The following is a 15,280-nucleotide window of genomic DNA, read 5'->3' as shown; positions in this document are numbered from 1 at the left end:
GCATGTGAGGAATCGGGTCTTCGACGTGACGAGCGAACCCTTTAACCATTAACGCCCACTTGCATCAGAGTATTTTTTTTAAGGGTCGTCCGAAAACGTATGATGCCCGAAAACATATAGTTCAAGACATATATATAACAACCTGAATCCCATCTCTGGATCCTCTATACCGATAAGTTTTATCGTGATATTCTGTCTAAATCTAGGTAAAATAAGAGTAGGATAAAAACCTGTTTAGGTGTAGTGTGCATGTGGTATACAGGTTCAGAGACAATATTCAATACTGGTCTTCAGCAACCCATGCTTGACTCCTTGACAAATACCTCTGCTCGTGCAGACCTGTGAAGATCCGGGTTAGAATTGGTCTTCAGCAACTCCTGCTTGTCGTAAAACGCAACTAACGGGATCGAGTGGTCAAGCTCGCTGACTTGATTGATACATGCCATTATATCCCAATTGCGTAGATCGATGTTCGTGTTGTTGATCACTGGATTGTTTGGTCCAGATTCGATCATTTACAGACCGACGCCATATAGCTGGACTATTGCTGAGTGCGGCGTTAAACAACAAACAAACAGTCAAAATTTGCATGACCAGTTTGAAAAGGAAAGGTGAGATAATATTGTTTAAGATATTCGCCGGTATATTTTGGGGTAACCCACTCAGCAACCGCGGCTTCCCTATGTGGACTCAACCCAACAAAAGTACTAGAATCGGTATTTTACTGAGAAAGTGTAATTCCAAATATAACACGTGTTACAGGTACGGATTCTGTCTTTTGATGGAGTGTTAATCTTCCACTCTCAATTTGAAGGATGAAAACGCCGAGTCTGACTCTTGTGTTTTGGGGTGTTCAAATGAGGTCGTTCTTTCGAATGTGACTTAATTTCGACCGAGTCAAGCGTCAATGTACAGCTTTCATTAATATTTCGGAAGAGATTGTTACCGTAGGCCTGACCAGGGACCCGTTTCACAAAGATATATGGTAGCGCTACGACTGTCGTACCTCCTACACTGTATAACATAGACTTACGACAGTCACATAGCTTTGTGAAACGGGCCGGTCATCTCACCGTTGTATAGATGTTGACTGAATTGGCTCATGTGTTCAGTTGTTCTTCTTTATTGAGACATTAGTATGTAACGATTTCTCGGTGTCCCACAGCCAAAAGTGAGTTACATTTTACGCCGCTATTCCAGCAATACACAAAAACAGAGCTCTTATCATTCCAGAGAATGCAGTTTCACGTTAGAATGTACAAGGCACCAATGTAGAAAGGTCTGTCAATATTACATTTACTTCCAAGTATTTGAATGGAAACCACTATATCTCAGTTTATTCTACACTTTACAGTAACAAAATTGGAAAAAATATTTTTATATTTATTTTAAACACCCCAATTTTCATAGGCGTAGGAACAGTTTAAAAGTTGGGGGCAAGATTTCGAAATTGATAACGGGGGGTGGGGTGTGGGGTGGAGAGAGGAGGTATATGAAGAGGACAGACGAGTTCACTTGCTTTGCAATTTCTCCACAAAGAGTGTCCCAGCCCTTGTCTGCAGCTTTAGAATACTTCACAAGAAGGTCTTTATAATTACTTATTCTCTTTATATTTGGTGTTAAATATCTGAAAAATAAGAAATTGGAGTCACTGTCATTTTTACTTTATGATAATCATATTTTGGGTGCTGACAAATAGAACAATAGTACTGAAAAACAATAGTTTTATAGTATAAATATATTATAATTACATTCAATAACAAGGCAGAAGTGAGCACAGCTCACATACCCCCGCTTATAGTCTGATCGCCTCCAATACCATTATTGAATACCAAAATAATATTTTAGGAAAACTTTCAATTTTGGCATCATGCAATTGAAAGCCAAAATCCGCAATGGCACCATAAGGGTAAGTTCCATGCCAAATTTGAAGTTTGTAAGTGGTATAGTTTTTGAGTTATGCTCAGAGAAACCATTCCGGACGCAAGGACGCACGGACACACGGGTATAATGCAGCCATTCTTATTTCATACATGAATTCGGCTTTCAGATAACACCAGCTCTCTCACTGCCAATGTATGAGTTTGAAATCGTGTCTTATTGTTTTATTGTTTAGATGTTCAATAAATAAATCAAACAGCACCTATTATACTTAAAATATGGCTATTACTGTAAACTAAATGTTACTGTATAGACTACACTGTAATGTCAATGTATGTTGTCAACTTACCGCTGATTCGAATCCATGTTGGCTGTTAATAACAGCCTGACTGCCTCTACTTTCAGTTTTGAGTGACATGAATTAAAAAATTTGGATTCTATCATTAGCGGAATTTTTTTTTTTTATCATGTTATTTTTTCAACGTTACCAGAGGCTTGAATTTGTGTTTAATTCTCTATTATGGTCCCTAAAAAAAATTCCAGCTTGTAAAAATATGGGGGGGGAGCACCCCCCATATTTTCTTCTGGGGGGCAGCTCTCCCCCCCCAAGTTCCTACGCCTATGATTTTATTCAATTTTCATGTGTCACAACTCCAGTGGCAGATGTGCAATTTGATTGTTTTGTCTTTGTCATGTTTTTTAAAAGAAATTATGTAACATATCATAATTAATGATGTTACAGCTACATGCTTGGCGTGATTTGGCCTTTTTGTACAGAAAATCATTTTGTAAAAGAAGGTCAACTTTGTCACAAGGTTTGATGTCACTACTGTAACACACACACACACACACACCACCCCCCACCTAAAAAAACCCAACATTAATAAAACAATTACAAAAAATTGCAATAATGATTACTCCCTGTATTGTTTTCTAATTCAACTTCATCTGCCCAAGCAATGGCAGTGAGAAAACATGGCTGTCAAACACTGACAAAAAACAACATTTTTCTGAATTTTATCGCAAAACGTGTGTGCAAAATGGTATGTGAGATTTTGGCATGTCCTAACCGTTACCTACATGAGATGACTCTCTCTCACACACTCTCTCACACCCCGACAATTAAGTTTGATCTCGACTATGTATGTTATGCACCTTCCAAATCACCTGCCTTTCGCAACAAAATCACAGTAGAATTTGCAGAAAATGTCCCTATCTAGGCTATTCTTTACTAGTAAAACTGTAATTAAGCAGATAAGTAAGGTGTAAGCACATAAGAAAGGTCTGTCAGCAGTCATTCCTCAGGTCCTTGCCCATGGCCGAGCCTCAAAAGAGTGAGTTGGCTTTGATGCCGCTTTTAGGAATATGCTAGCAACTGTATACCAGATATGGGCTTCACACTTTGGACCCTAGTGGGGATCCCAATGCATAAGTGAGTCTGATTTCACCTTCATCTGGACAGTATTTCAGCTGTATGAAGGATGGGCTGCTGTAAATAAGGATGATACAAGGGTGAGCCGACGTCAGGATACTGACAAGGCTAAGGGAGACAACCCTGTACAGAGAGTTGTAACGTCTCGCAGACCACTACACAATTGTACAGCTCCGTGACTATCTGAATGCATGCTAACACTGTTGTAGCTGTCACTATTCCTACGATAATAAATCAACAGAAGCCCTTCATAAAACAACAGATCTATTTAGAAAAAGTAACAGATAACTTTACAAAAACAGTTTTATGCAATACACACATATGGATTGACAATCGTCATAATTATATGACAACATGGATGGATAATGCCTTTGACCGACACTTACAAGTGATAGACATAAAGACATAAACGTAGATTTTCGAAGCTCTCCTAGTGATAAGATGGTCATACCCGTAAGTGCCATACATTAACATGAATTTATGACTATCTTAGCTCCAAGAGAGCTTCGAAAACCTAGGCCATGGACATTTTAATGATATCAACTTATATATAATATTCGGAACTTGACGTATTGGAATATATTCTTACCCCTAAAAAATAAAGTTGACATCTATAAAAATGCATTTCTTTAAGGAAAGATAGTCTGATACCTTAAGGAAACACAGTAAGCTACATTCTTCATACACAAAAACACTGCCAAGTGTAACTTTCAATAACATCAAAGGATGGGAAGGCGAAAGGGTCCTTAAGGTCGGTTCCAGGATCATTGCACTTAATAGAGATGTGTGTGTGTATATGCGTGTCGTGCGCTCTTGTACAAGTCTTTCTAACCTATACTTCAGGCATATACTGTGTGACCTGTACTATATACTACACATCAGTCATATGTTTTGTTACTTTTTTCCAGAACATCAGGAATATTCTTTCAAGTCAATGGTGTGGACCAGTTCTTTCTGACCAATGCCCTGTGAAGATCCAGGTTAGAATTGGTCTTCAGTAACCCATGCTTGTCGTAAGAGGCAACTAATGGGATCGGGTGGTCAGGCTCGCTGACTTGGTTGACACACGTCATCGTATCCCGATTGTGTAGTTCGATGCTCATGCTGTCAATCACTGGATTGTCTGGCCCAGCCTCAATTATTTACAGACCGCCACCATATAGCTGGAATATTGCTGAATGTGGCGCGTAAAACTAAACTCACTCACTTATAGGCAGCATTGACTTGGCTTTGCCTGTTCCAGACTGCAATGTTTACAGGCTTTCATAGACCTGTGATGATCTGGGTTAGAGTTGGTCTTCAGCAACCCATGTTTGTCAGAAGAGGCAACTTATGTGATCGTTCCTGAGAGTGGCCTTGTACAAATACACAAAAAAGCAACCGAATTGCCCCTTCTTTGAATGAGTCACTTATCACCTACCCTGGTAACGTCTCTTTAAAAGTAAAATTGTACTGATGTACAGACATGATTCCTCAAAACCTAGTTTCAGAGTCTTTTTCTATCATTCCTTTTGACACAGCATCTTCATAACTGGGAGGTAGCATAGATGGCCCTGTTGGGTCTGTGACAGGCAGGAAGTTTACATCCTGGTACGCTGGTGGCGGTGCACTAGGATCTGTGGTACTGCGGTGTGAGGTGGCCGTGAGAAAAGGGGCAGCCTGGTCCCGTGTCTGAGGATGTGGACCAGCAGATGTCTGGACAGCTGGAGACTGGGTTCTGGACCTTGAGGCTATTTTGATTACCACAGCTATGATTATGATGATGACGATGACACCAGCAATGAAACCTATTATTGCTGTGACTGAAATATTCGCGCTGGAACTGGTTTGAACTTGATCAGTTATTGTGTCGTCTGAAACAGAGTACCAAAAAAACACTTGTAGCTTATATATATAGACTATTAACCTCGTGTGTTTCTGTATCATTAATATCATATATTAGGAATAAAACATATTTTTTATTCCTAACATAAGATATTAATGATATGGAAACACACAAGGTTAATAATCTCTTTATCATATGTTATTCTTATAATTACTCCAAAAACAGAAGCAAATTGTATGTGAATTTATATAAAGAGAATCGAGCATTCGCGTAAGAATACTTCGCGGTACACCAAGGTGTAAGGCCGTTCGTGAAGGTCGCCTGTAAACTCGCGACATCATCAATGAAATGTTAAAACGTTTTAGGATTCGCATGGCGTGTATGGGGTTTGGTGAAAGTAGTTGGTGTATTGACCTAATTTGCATATTTATCAGATTTGGATACCAAGTGTATCAGATTGATTAAAACATTAGAGCCATATTAGAATGAACAAATTATATTTTTGTTATGTTGAGACACATACATGGTATGGATGAATGCTGAAGTGATACATACGTTTATCAATCGCCTGGTATTTAATCTTGAAACCTGTCCCAATTCCAACCTCATTGGTCAAAAACACAATTGTCATATTTTGACCTTCGCTGTAGAAAACTTTCTTCTCCACGCCACACCAAACTATCTCTGGGTCCTTGAGCAAGTCAGACACATGCCCTGAAATGATATGACGACTCAATTAGGTACCGTATGTAACCGTAGATGAGCTGATCTTATAGATAGGCCAAGGTCCTAACTTGACCTATAAAATCTGTATCCAGATGGTATGTTCTGTACATAAGTCGACCTACCAACCTTCGGTGATCTTCTTGTTACGTTCTGTCAGTGGACATAGAGTATCAACAAATCCTTATTGGATTCTCCTCTTGTTAAACGGATTGAAATCTTATCTCATGATCAAATATGCTCTTTGCATATCAGGACTTATGTTTGCAATCTAGTTTATTAATTTTACTCCAAATGTCATTCAAAAATGTTTACATTAACTCCGGTGAAATCGTGTGTCCCTCCGTTGCTTTGTTTGGTCCTCAAAATTTAACTTATCTATGGTAATATACGGTACAAACTAATAAATCTGAACAAAGATCAAGGGATCGGATACTTAATATTCTGATGAAGCCAATGGTTACAATGTAAGTACTAATTTTCAAATATTTCCCAGGCACCTCCTAGGTGATGTGTAAGTTTAAAGTCTAATATTAGGTAGCATGTGTCTATAAGTCTCATGGTGTGGTTGACTAGCTAAAGGTGCATTTTAACCGTGCCACTTGTAGTAACAACTTGTAGCAAGTGACAGTTGCAATGTGAGAACACCCAAATCTTAACGATTTGAAATCGAATAAAACTAGTCGCAGCTGAATTGAAAGGCACAGAATTTGTCCTAATTCCTATTACAAGTTACAAGCTCTTGACCAATCAAATTGCTAAGATCTGCATCCACCTCACAATGATGTCCCTTTTGTTTATGTTGACATCATGAAAATAACTGACCTTACCAGAGAAACTGAATGGTTTAAAGGTATTTACATGTCACAGGAATACTTAATGTACACCATGCCACCTATTCTGAACGGACTGTAATATATAGACTGACATTAATGCTAGCTTTCCTTCACTCGATGAATCCACGTTGCTGAGTCAGACAGGAGAATCTCACGAGATATGTATAAAAAGTACACAAATAACAAAGTTGTTACAATCTTTGTTACTACAAGTCATACGCTACAAGTTGTTACTACAAGTCATATGCTACAAGTTGTTACTACAAGTCATACGCTACAAGTTGTTACTACAAGTCATACGCTACAAGTTGCTACTGCAAGTTATACGCTACAAGTTGTTACTGCAAGTCATACGCTACCCGTTGTTACTACAAGTCATACGCTACAAGTTGTTACTACAAGTCATACGCTACAAGTTGTTACTGCAAGTCATACGCTACCCGTTGTTACTACAAGTAATACGCTACAAGTTGTTACTACAAGTCATACGCTACAAGTTGCTACTGCAAGTTATACGCTACAAGTTGTTACTACAAGTCATACGCTACAAGTTGCTACTGCAAGTCATACGCTACCAGTTGTTACTACAATTCACGCTACCCGTTGTTACTACAAGTCATACGCTACAAGTTGTTACTGCAAGTCATACGCTACAAGTTGTTACTACAAGTAATACGCTACAAGTTGTTACTACAAGTCATTGTTAGCTACAAGTCATACGCTACAAGTTGCTACACTACAAGTTGTTACTGCAAGTTATACGCTACAAGTTGTTACTGCAAGTCATACGCTACAAGTTGTTACTGCAAGTCATACGCTACAAGTTGTTACTGCAAGTCATACGCTACAAGTTGTTACTACAAGTCATACGCTACAAGTTGTTACTACAAGTCATACGCTACCAGTTGTTACTACAAGTCATACACTACAAGTTGCTACTGCAAGTCATATGCTACAAGTTTCTACTGCAAGTCATACGCTACAAGTTGTTACTACAAGTCATACGCTACCAGTTGTTACTACAAGTCATACACTACAAGTTGCTACTGCAAGTCATATGCTACAAGTTTCTACTGCAAGTCATACGCTACAAGTTGCTACTACAAGTCATATGCTACAAGTTGCTACTACAAGTCATACGCTACAAGTTGTTACTACAAGTCATACGCTACAAGTTGTTACTACAAGTCATACGCTACAAGTTGTTACTACAAGTCATACGCTACAAGTTGTTACTACAAGTCATACGCTACAAGTTGTTACTACAAGTCATACGCTACCAGTTGTTACTACAAGTCATACGCTACAAGTTGTTACTACAAGTCATACGCTACAAGTTGTTACTACAAGTCATACGCTGCAAGTTGTTACTACAAGTCATACGCTACAAGTTGTTACTGCAAGTCATACGCTACAAGTTGTTACTACAAGTCATACGCTGCAAGTTGTTACTACAAGTCATACGCTACAAGTTGTTACTGCAAGTCATACGCTACAAGTTGTTACTACAAGTCACACGCTACAAGTTGTTACTACAAGTCATACGCTACAAGTTGTTACTACAAGTCATACGCTACAAGTTGTTACTGCAAGTCACACCGTGAGAATGCACCTTAAGATGAAACGTTGTGGCACAGGGACCCTGTGTTCCAAGTAGAATTATTTCAATGTGAAGGTCACAGGTACCTACCATTGTATAAGCTGACATGGTCAAAACATAATGGTTTGCGATTAAGGTTGAGGTCAATAACTTCCAGCTTTATAACATCCTCATCTAAACTTGTTTGCAGTTGCCACACGCACTGTATTCGGCTGTAACATAAACAAGGCAAGACAATACTGTAAGTAATAATAATACTAATGATAATAATTCTTCCATTTAAATGGCACTAAATCCACACTGACATCATGTTCACAGCACTGGATTATTATTACCCCGGATAACCCAAGTTGCCTGTGAGGTGCTAGGAGGTTAATAATCACATCCCACCGGGTACCCATTTATGTGGTTTTACTAAACTAATGTTCTATCTGCAAAATGCAAGAATAAATGATCTTACTTGAAGTGAAGTGTAAGCCCATTTCTGGCATGCCCCTCCATGAAATTGCTGGAATATTGCTAAAAAGTGTGTGAAGACACAAAGAGGTAAACTAACAATACAATTGCCATTTCTTTGTATGTCCGTAACATACAGATGTTAGGTTAGGTTAATCAGCATCAGTGTTCGAAATAGCCACTGGGCCGCAAGTCCGTGGCTAGTAAAAAGCCAGTCGGGCTAGTAAATCTCCACAGTCACTGGCCCGACTGGCTTGTGAATTTTCAAGGGGTCATTTTGTAAATACATGTATATCACTCTTTCCGACTTTTGAAGTTATAATACACTTTTAAATCATGCAAGATTATGGCCTGATGAAAATGTTCATCATATTAGCAGCTTTATGATGAAACCTGTGTCTACATTCAAATTTCCGGCAAGTGAATAATTTTGTGGGCTAGTAACTTTCAGGCATAGCTAGTCCGTCTAGCTTAAAAAATTGGAAACTATTTTGCACACTGATCAGCATGCAACAATACCTCAATCTAAACGGTTATGACACACAAGTACTCACTCTGGGTACATTTCAGGGTATCCTGGGGACATCAATATATTTGTCTCACGTTTCACTTTTATTGTTTCTGCTACAACTTGACCTCCTTTCAGGCTGCAAGCTGTCAAAAATAGTGCTAGTGTCATTAATTGAACACATCAATTCATGCAACAAAAACAAGAACACAAAGTCATCAATATCCCACGCAATGGCAAAATACTCTTATGAATATGTCTACTAGTTATGACTATGTCAAATGTTTTGGTGTGTATATGGCAAAGTCGAAGGAGAGAATTGAAAGGTTTTAAAGTTCTGCTCCAGGAAGGAGCACTACCACCAAATTCAGTCAAAGCCAAACCTGTTGCCAAGGAAACACAAAAAATATTTTATTCAGAATTCCAAAAATACCAAAAGGCACCAGTACACCACCAGGCCTATCTATGTGCCACGTTGGGTGCAGAAATAGTGAACAGTTTTAAAGTTCTGCTCCGGAAAAGAGGACTACCACCAAATTCAGTCAAAGTCAATCTTGTTGCCATGGAAACACACAAAATTATTTTATTCAGAATTCCAATACTACCAAAAGGCACCAGTACACCACCACACCTGTCTATGTGGAAAGTCTGGTGAAGAAATAGTGATCGGTTTTAAAGCTCTGCTCCGGAAAAGAGCACAACCACCAAATTCAGTCGAAGTCGAACTTTTTGCCACGGAAACACAAACAAATATTTCCTTCAAAAATACAAAACTACCAAAAGGCACCAATACACCACCAGACCAATGTACGTGCCATGTTTGGTGAAGAAATATTGAATGGTTTTAAAGTTCTGCTCCAGAAAAGAACACTACCACCAATTTCTCTCAAAGTCAACTTTTGTTGCCATGGAAACGCAAAGAATATAATGATCAGAAATCCAAAACTACCAAAAGGCAACAGTTCACCACCAGACCTATCTATGTGTCTAGTTTGGTTGAAGAAATATTGAACAGCTTTAAGTTCTGCTCTGGAAAAGTGCACTAACACCATTTTCAGTCAAAGTCAAACTTGTTGCCATGGAAACACACAGAAGTATTTTATTCAGAATTCCAAAACTACCAAAAGACACCACTACACCACCACACCTATCTATGTGGAAAGTCTGGTGAAGAAATAGTGATCGGTTTTAAAGTTCTGCTCCGGAAAAGAACACTACCACCAATTTCACTCAAAGTCAACTTTGTTGCCATGGAAACGCAAAGAATATCATCATCAGAAATCCAAAACTACCAAAAGGCAACAGTTCACCACCAGACCTATCTATGTGTCAAGTTTGGAGAAGAAATATTGAATGGCTTCAAAGTTCTGCTCTGGAAAAGTGCACTAACACCAATTTCAGTCAAAGTCAAACTTGTAGCCATGGAAACGCAAAAAATATAATAATCAAAAATCCAAAACTACCAAAAGGCACCAGTACACCACAAGACCTATCTATGTACCAAGTTTGTTGAAAAAATATTGAACAGTTTAAAAGTTATGCTCCGGAATAGATAAATGTGCACGGATGCACGCACGCACGGACGGACAGAGTGCAATTTAATACCCCCTGCAAAAGTGTTGCGGGGGATAACAATTCTCTGAAAGCATGACTGGAACATAATTATTTTTCAAAACACAAACAATACGTATATGTTTTTACATTTTTCCACAAGAACAAATTAGTTTCTCAAAAAACATTCCTTACCCCTCCATTTCCACACATTTTGGGCATATCTGCTAACAAACCATCAACCCCGGTTCTAACTGCTACGCACTGCTACTACAACCACCACCACCCACTTATAAACGCACAACCACCACCACCGCTGCGCACAAACCACCAATTCACCACTACCACTTCACAAGTACTACAATTCACCACCACCACACTGCTACAACCACCACCACCACTGCTACTACCAATCCATCTACCCACCACTGCTACTATTAAACCACCACCCACCCACCATTTGCTGGCAATACAACCACCACCACCACGCCTGATCCTATCATACGAACCACCATCTACCACTGCTGAACCCACCACACCACCTACTGCTACTGTTCACCCACCAGCACTATCATAACCACCACTGCTCACTACAAACCACCACCTACCTATCAACCACTGCTCACAAACCACCTTACTACCACTGCTACTACAACCACCACCACTCCTACCTACAACCACCTTCCTATCACTCACACTACCTTACTCTCATACTGCTGGCTAAACCACCTTTCCATCACATATGCTACATACCACCACCTACCTATGCTACTACAGAGTCTCCACACATACAACACTATCTACAGTATTTGGCCCAAACTGCTCATTTCAAGTACTTAACCAACTACTCACTCATTACCATTGCTACTTTTCTTGGCTTAAATCCACTTACCTACTCACTTGTCATACTTTTCATGCCCACCTACCCACCGCTAGTTGGCTAAAAATCCATCATAATTTTCACTCTACTAAGTACATGGACCATCCACTCACCATTTGCTATTTACAACCACTCACCACTCACTGGCTACTACATAACCACCTTACTCACCACTATTAGCATTTTACAACTACCACTCTAATTAATTATGCTAAGCAACCACCTTCCACCACTACTGCTACTATAAACCACTGCTACAACCACCACTACCACTGCTACAACCACCTATCACCACTGCTACTACAAACCACTGCTACAACCACCATCAACACTACTACAACCACTGCTGCTACAAACCACCTACCACCACTGTATTTCAGAAACCACTCACCAACCTTAATTTCAAGTACTTTTAGTATATAGTAAATCCAACCACTCACCTACTGCTATTTATGCAATCCAATTTTGTACCACCATATGCTATTAAATCCAACCCCCACCTAACTGCTCAACTATTTACAATCCACTTAAGCATATTTATACACTGCTATAAACCACTCCCCATGCACTATGTATTACTTAACAAACCAACTAATTACTCATTTCTTCACATAGATCATTACAACTACTCACAACTTACTTATATACAGAACTAATTTTCACTTTTCCTACCTTAACCACTTGCTACTAGAAACCACCATGGCATTTTGGCTACAAGCCACCACTCCATTTTCACTGTCACTAAGTACTTACAAATCCTACCTGCTACGCTATCACTATCCACCATTCATGAACTCACTAACAACTCATTTTGCTATTAAACCACCACCAACCACTGCTACTACTAACCACCACCACTGCTACAACCACCCCCATTAACTGCTTTACTACAACCACTGCCACTAACCACCATCATACTTGCTTAAACTTACATTTTTCCACCTTGCTTTCACATGCCAGCTAAACTAACCACCTTTTCACTCACTATACTACAACCACCACCCACCACTAATATACTTTTAAACTAATTCCACCTACCTAACTGCATATAAATCTACCAACCACCATACTTACTTGGCTTTTGCTAGTTAAATCCACCTACCCTCCGACTTCAAGCAATTGCTTACTTACTTGTTAAATCCACCACCACCACTGCTATTTAACAACCCACTCACCTTAACCACTGCTACTATGAACCCAATTCACCTTACTTAATTATATTCCTAAATCCAACCACCACTGGGTGCATGCTATACAATCCACCACCTACCACTTTGCATGAACTTACCTTAACCATGCAACCATTTGCTACTACAACCATCTAACTACTTTATATACTACATCTCCTTTCTAACCACTTTTTACGGGATTACATCACCACATGAAATGCACCATTTATATACATTTATTTACTCACTCACTATAATTTTTCATAACCACCTGCTCACTAATAAATCCACTAAATTACAAACTGTTAAATCCACTACCACTGCTACTAAGCAACCACAATTTCAATTACTCATGCCACTGCTAAACAACCACTCAATTAAATTACTGCTAATGTATCATCACTACAAGTTAATATGCTACAACCAGCAATTCCCTACCACTGCTACTTACAAATTACACCACCTACCACTGCTATTACATACATAACCACTCACCAACTATATACTACTAATTGTTCACCACACTACCACTGCTACAACCAATTTCAGCCTGCTGACTGTGACTAATCACCACCACTGCTACAACTCACCACCACCACTGCTACTACAAACTTCACCACTACCACTGCTATTACACTAACTACCACTACCACTGCTACTGTATAAACCACCACTCACACACTAAGCATTAAGCAACCACCTTTCACTCACTAATGCTACTTTTCATAAGCAACCACCAATTACTTACTGCTAATAAACCACCTCAACGCACCACTTGCATACTACAAACTTACTCACTCACCACTACTTGCTATAAACCACCACTCACTCACTGTTACTTACTACAACCACCACTCACTGCTAAGCAATCCATTCCCACCCACTTAAGTACTTACTAAACCAGCACTACCACTGCTACTACTACATCCCACCACCTCACCTTACTTGCTACTTACAAACTACTCACTAATTCATTTGTTATGCTACTACATCCACCACTCAACTAATTGCTACTACATCCACCCTACCTCACTGCTAGGCTACAACCAGCACCTACCCTACTTAAGTATAGTTTTTCTCATAAACCACCAATTACACTACTCACAACCACCACCACCACTAATTAACTAACAATCCAGCACCATCACTACTCCAGTACTTTTCACCATCCCCTACTACAAATCCACCACCACTTACTAAACAACCACCACCACTCAGCTTTTAGTTTTTACATGAACCACACCACCAACTGCATCACAATGCTAACCTCAAACCACCACTGCTACTTACTAAACCAGCACCACTCCTACTTACTACCTAAACACCACCTACCACTGCATACAAATCCCACCCCCACCACTACTACTACAACCACCACCACCACCACTACCACTGCTACAACCACCACCACAACCACCACTCACACTGCTACAAGCAACCATTCCCACCACTACTACTACCACCACCTCTGCCACTACTACCACCACCACCACTACTACTACAACCACCACCACCACTGCTACTACAAACCACCACCACTGCTACAACCACTACCACTACTGCTACCACCACCTACCACTACTACTACAACCACCACCACCACTGCTACTACAAATCCACCACCACCAACTGCTACTACAACCACCACCTACAACAATGCTACAAACCACTCACTACTACTGCTACCACCACCACCACCACTGCTACAACTTACCACCACCACTGCTACAACCACCACAACCACTGCTACAACCACCACCACCACTGCTACTACAACCACCACCACCACTGCTACAACCACTTCACTACCACCACCACCACTCACCACTGCTACAACCACAACCACCACACACTGCTACTAACCACCACCACCACTGCTACAACCACCCACCACTGCTACTACAAACTACCACCACCACTACTACAACCACCACCACCACTGCTACTACAACCACCACCACCACTGCTACTACAACCACCACCACCACTGCTACAAACCACCACCATCACTACTACAACTACCACCACTACTACAACCACCACCACCACTACTACTACAACCACCACCACCACTGCTACTACAACCACCACCACCACTGCTACAACAACCACCACCACTACTGCTACAAACCACCACCTCACCACTTCATACAAACCACCAACCACCACTACTACTACAACCACCACCACCACTGCTACAACCACCACCACCACTGCTACTACAAACCACCACCACCACTGCTACTACAACCACCTCACCACCACTGCTACTACAACCACCACTCACCACTGCTACTACAACCACCACCACCACTGCTACTACAACCACCCACTCACCACTGCTACTACAACCACCACCACCACTGCTACTACAACCACCACCACCACTGCTACTACAAAACCACCACCACCACTGCTA

At 40.3% G+C, this 15,280-nt stretch overlaps 1 protein-coding gene across 1 annotated transcript in view; it reads right to left on the bottom strand.

Annotated features, from left to right (window-relative positions):
* Window positions 1-4,446: 4,446 nt before the first annotated feature.
* LOC124257575 (deleted in malignant brain tumors 1 protein-like) overlaps window positions 4,447-15,280 on the bottom strand; it is a 51,775-nt gene continuing 40,941 nt past the window's right edge. The window contains exons 5-8 of the mRNA XM_046691674.1: window positions 9,308-9,411; window positions 8,388-8,509; window positions 5,694-5,852; window positions 4,447-5,166 (exon numbers count right to left, since the gene is read on the bottom strand). Of these exons, the coding sequence (XP_046547630.1) occupies window positions 4,787-5,166; window positions 5,694-5,852; window positions 8,388-8,509; window positions 9,308-9,411 (765 nt within the window). The 3' untranslated portion in view covers window positions 4,447-4,786. The remainder of the gene's footprint in view (window positions 5,167-5,693; window positions 5,853-8,387; window positions 8,510-9,307; window positions 9,412-15,280) is intronic.

The sequence above is a fragment of the Haliotis rubra genome, unplaced genomic scaffold, assembly GCF_003918875.1.
Source record: "Haliotis rubra isolate DU_JTF1 unplaced genomic scaffold, ASM391887v1 Scf667, whole genome shotgun sequence".
In the NCBI taxonomy this organism is placed as follows: domain Eukaryota; kingdom Metazoa; phylum Mollusca; class Gastropoda; order Lepetellida; family Haliotidae; genus Haliotis; species Haliotis rubra.
This window is presented reverse-complemented; position numbering and strand designations above follow the sequence as displayed.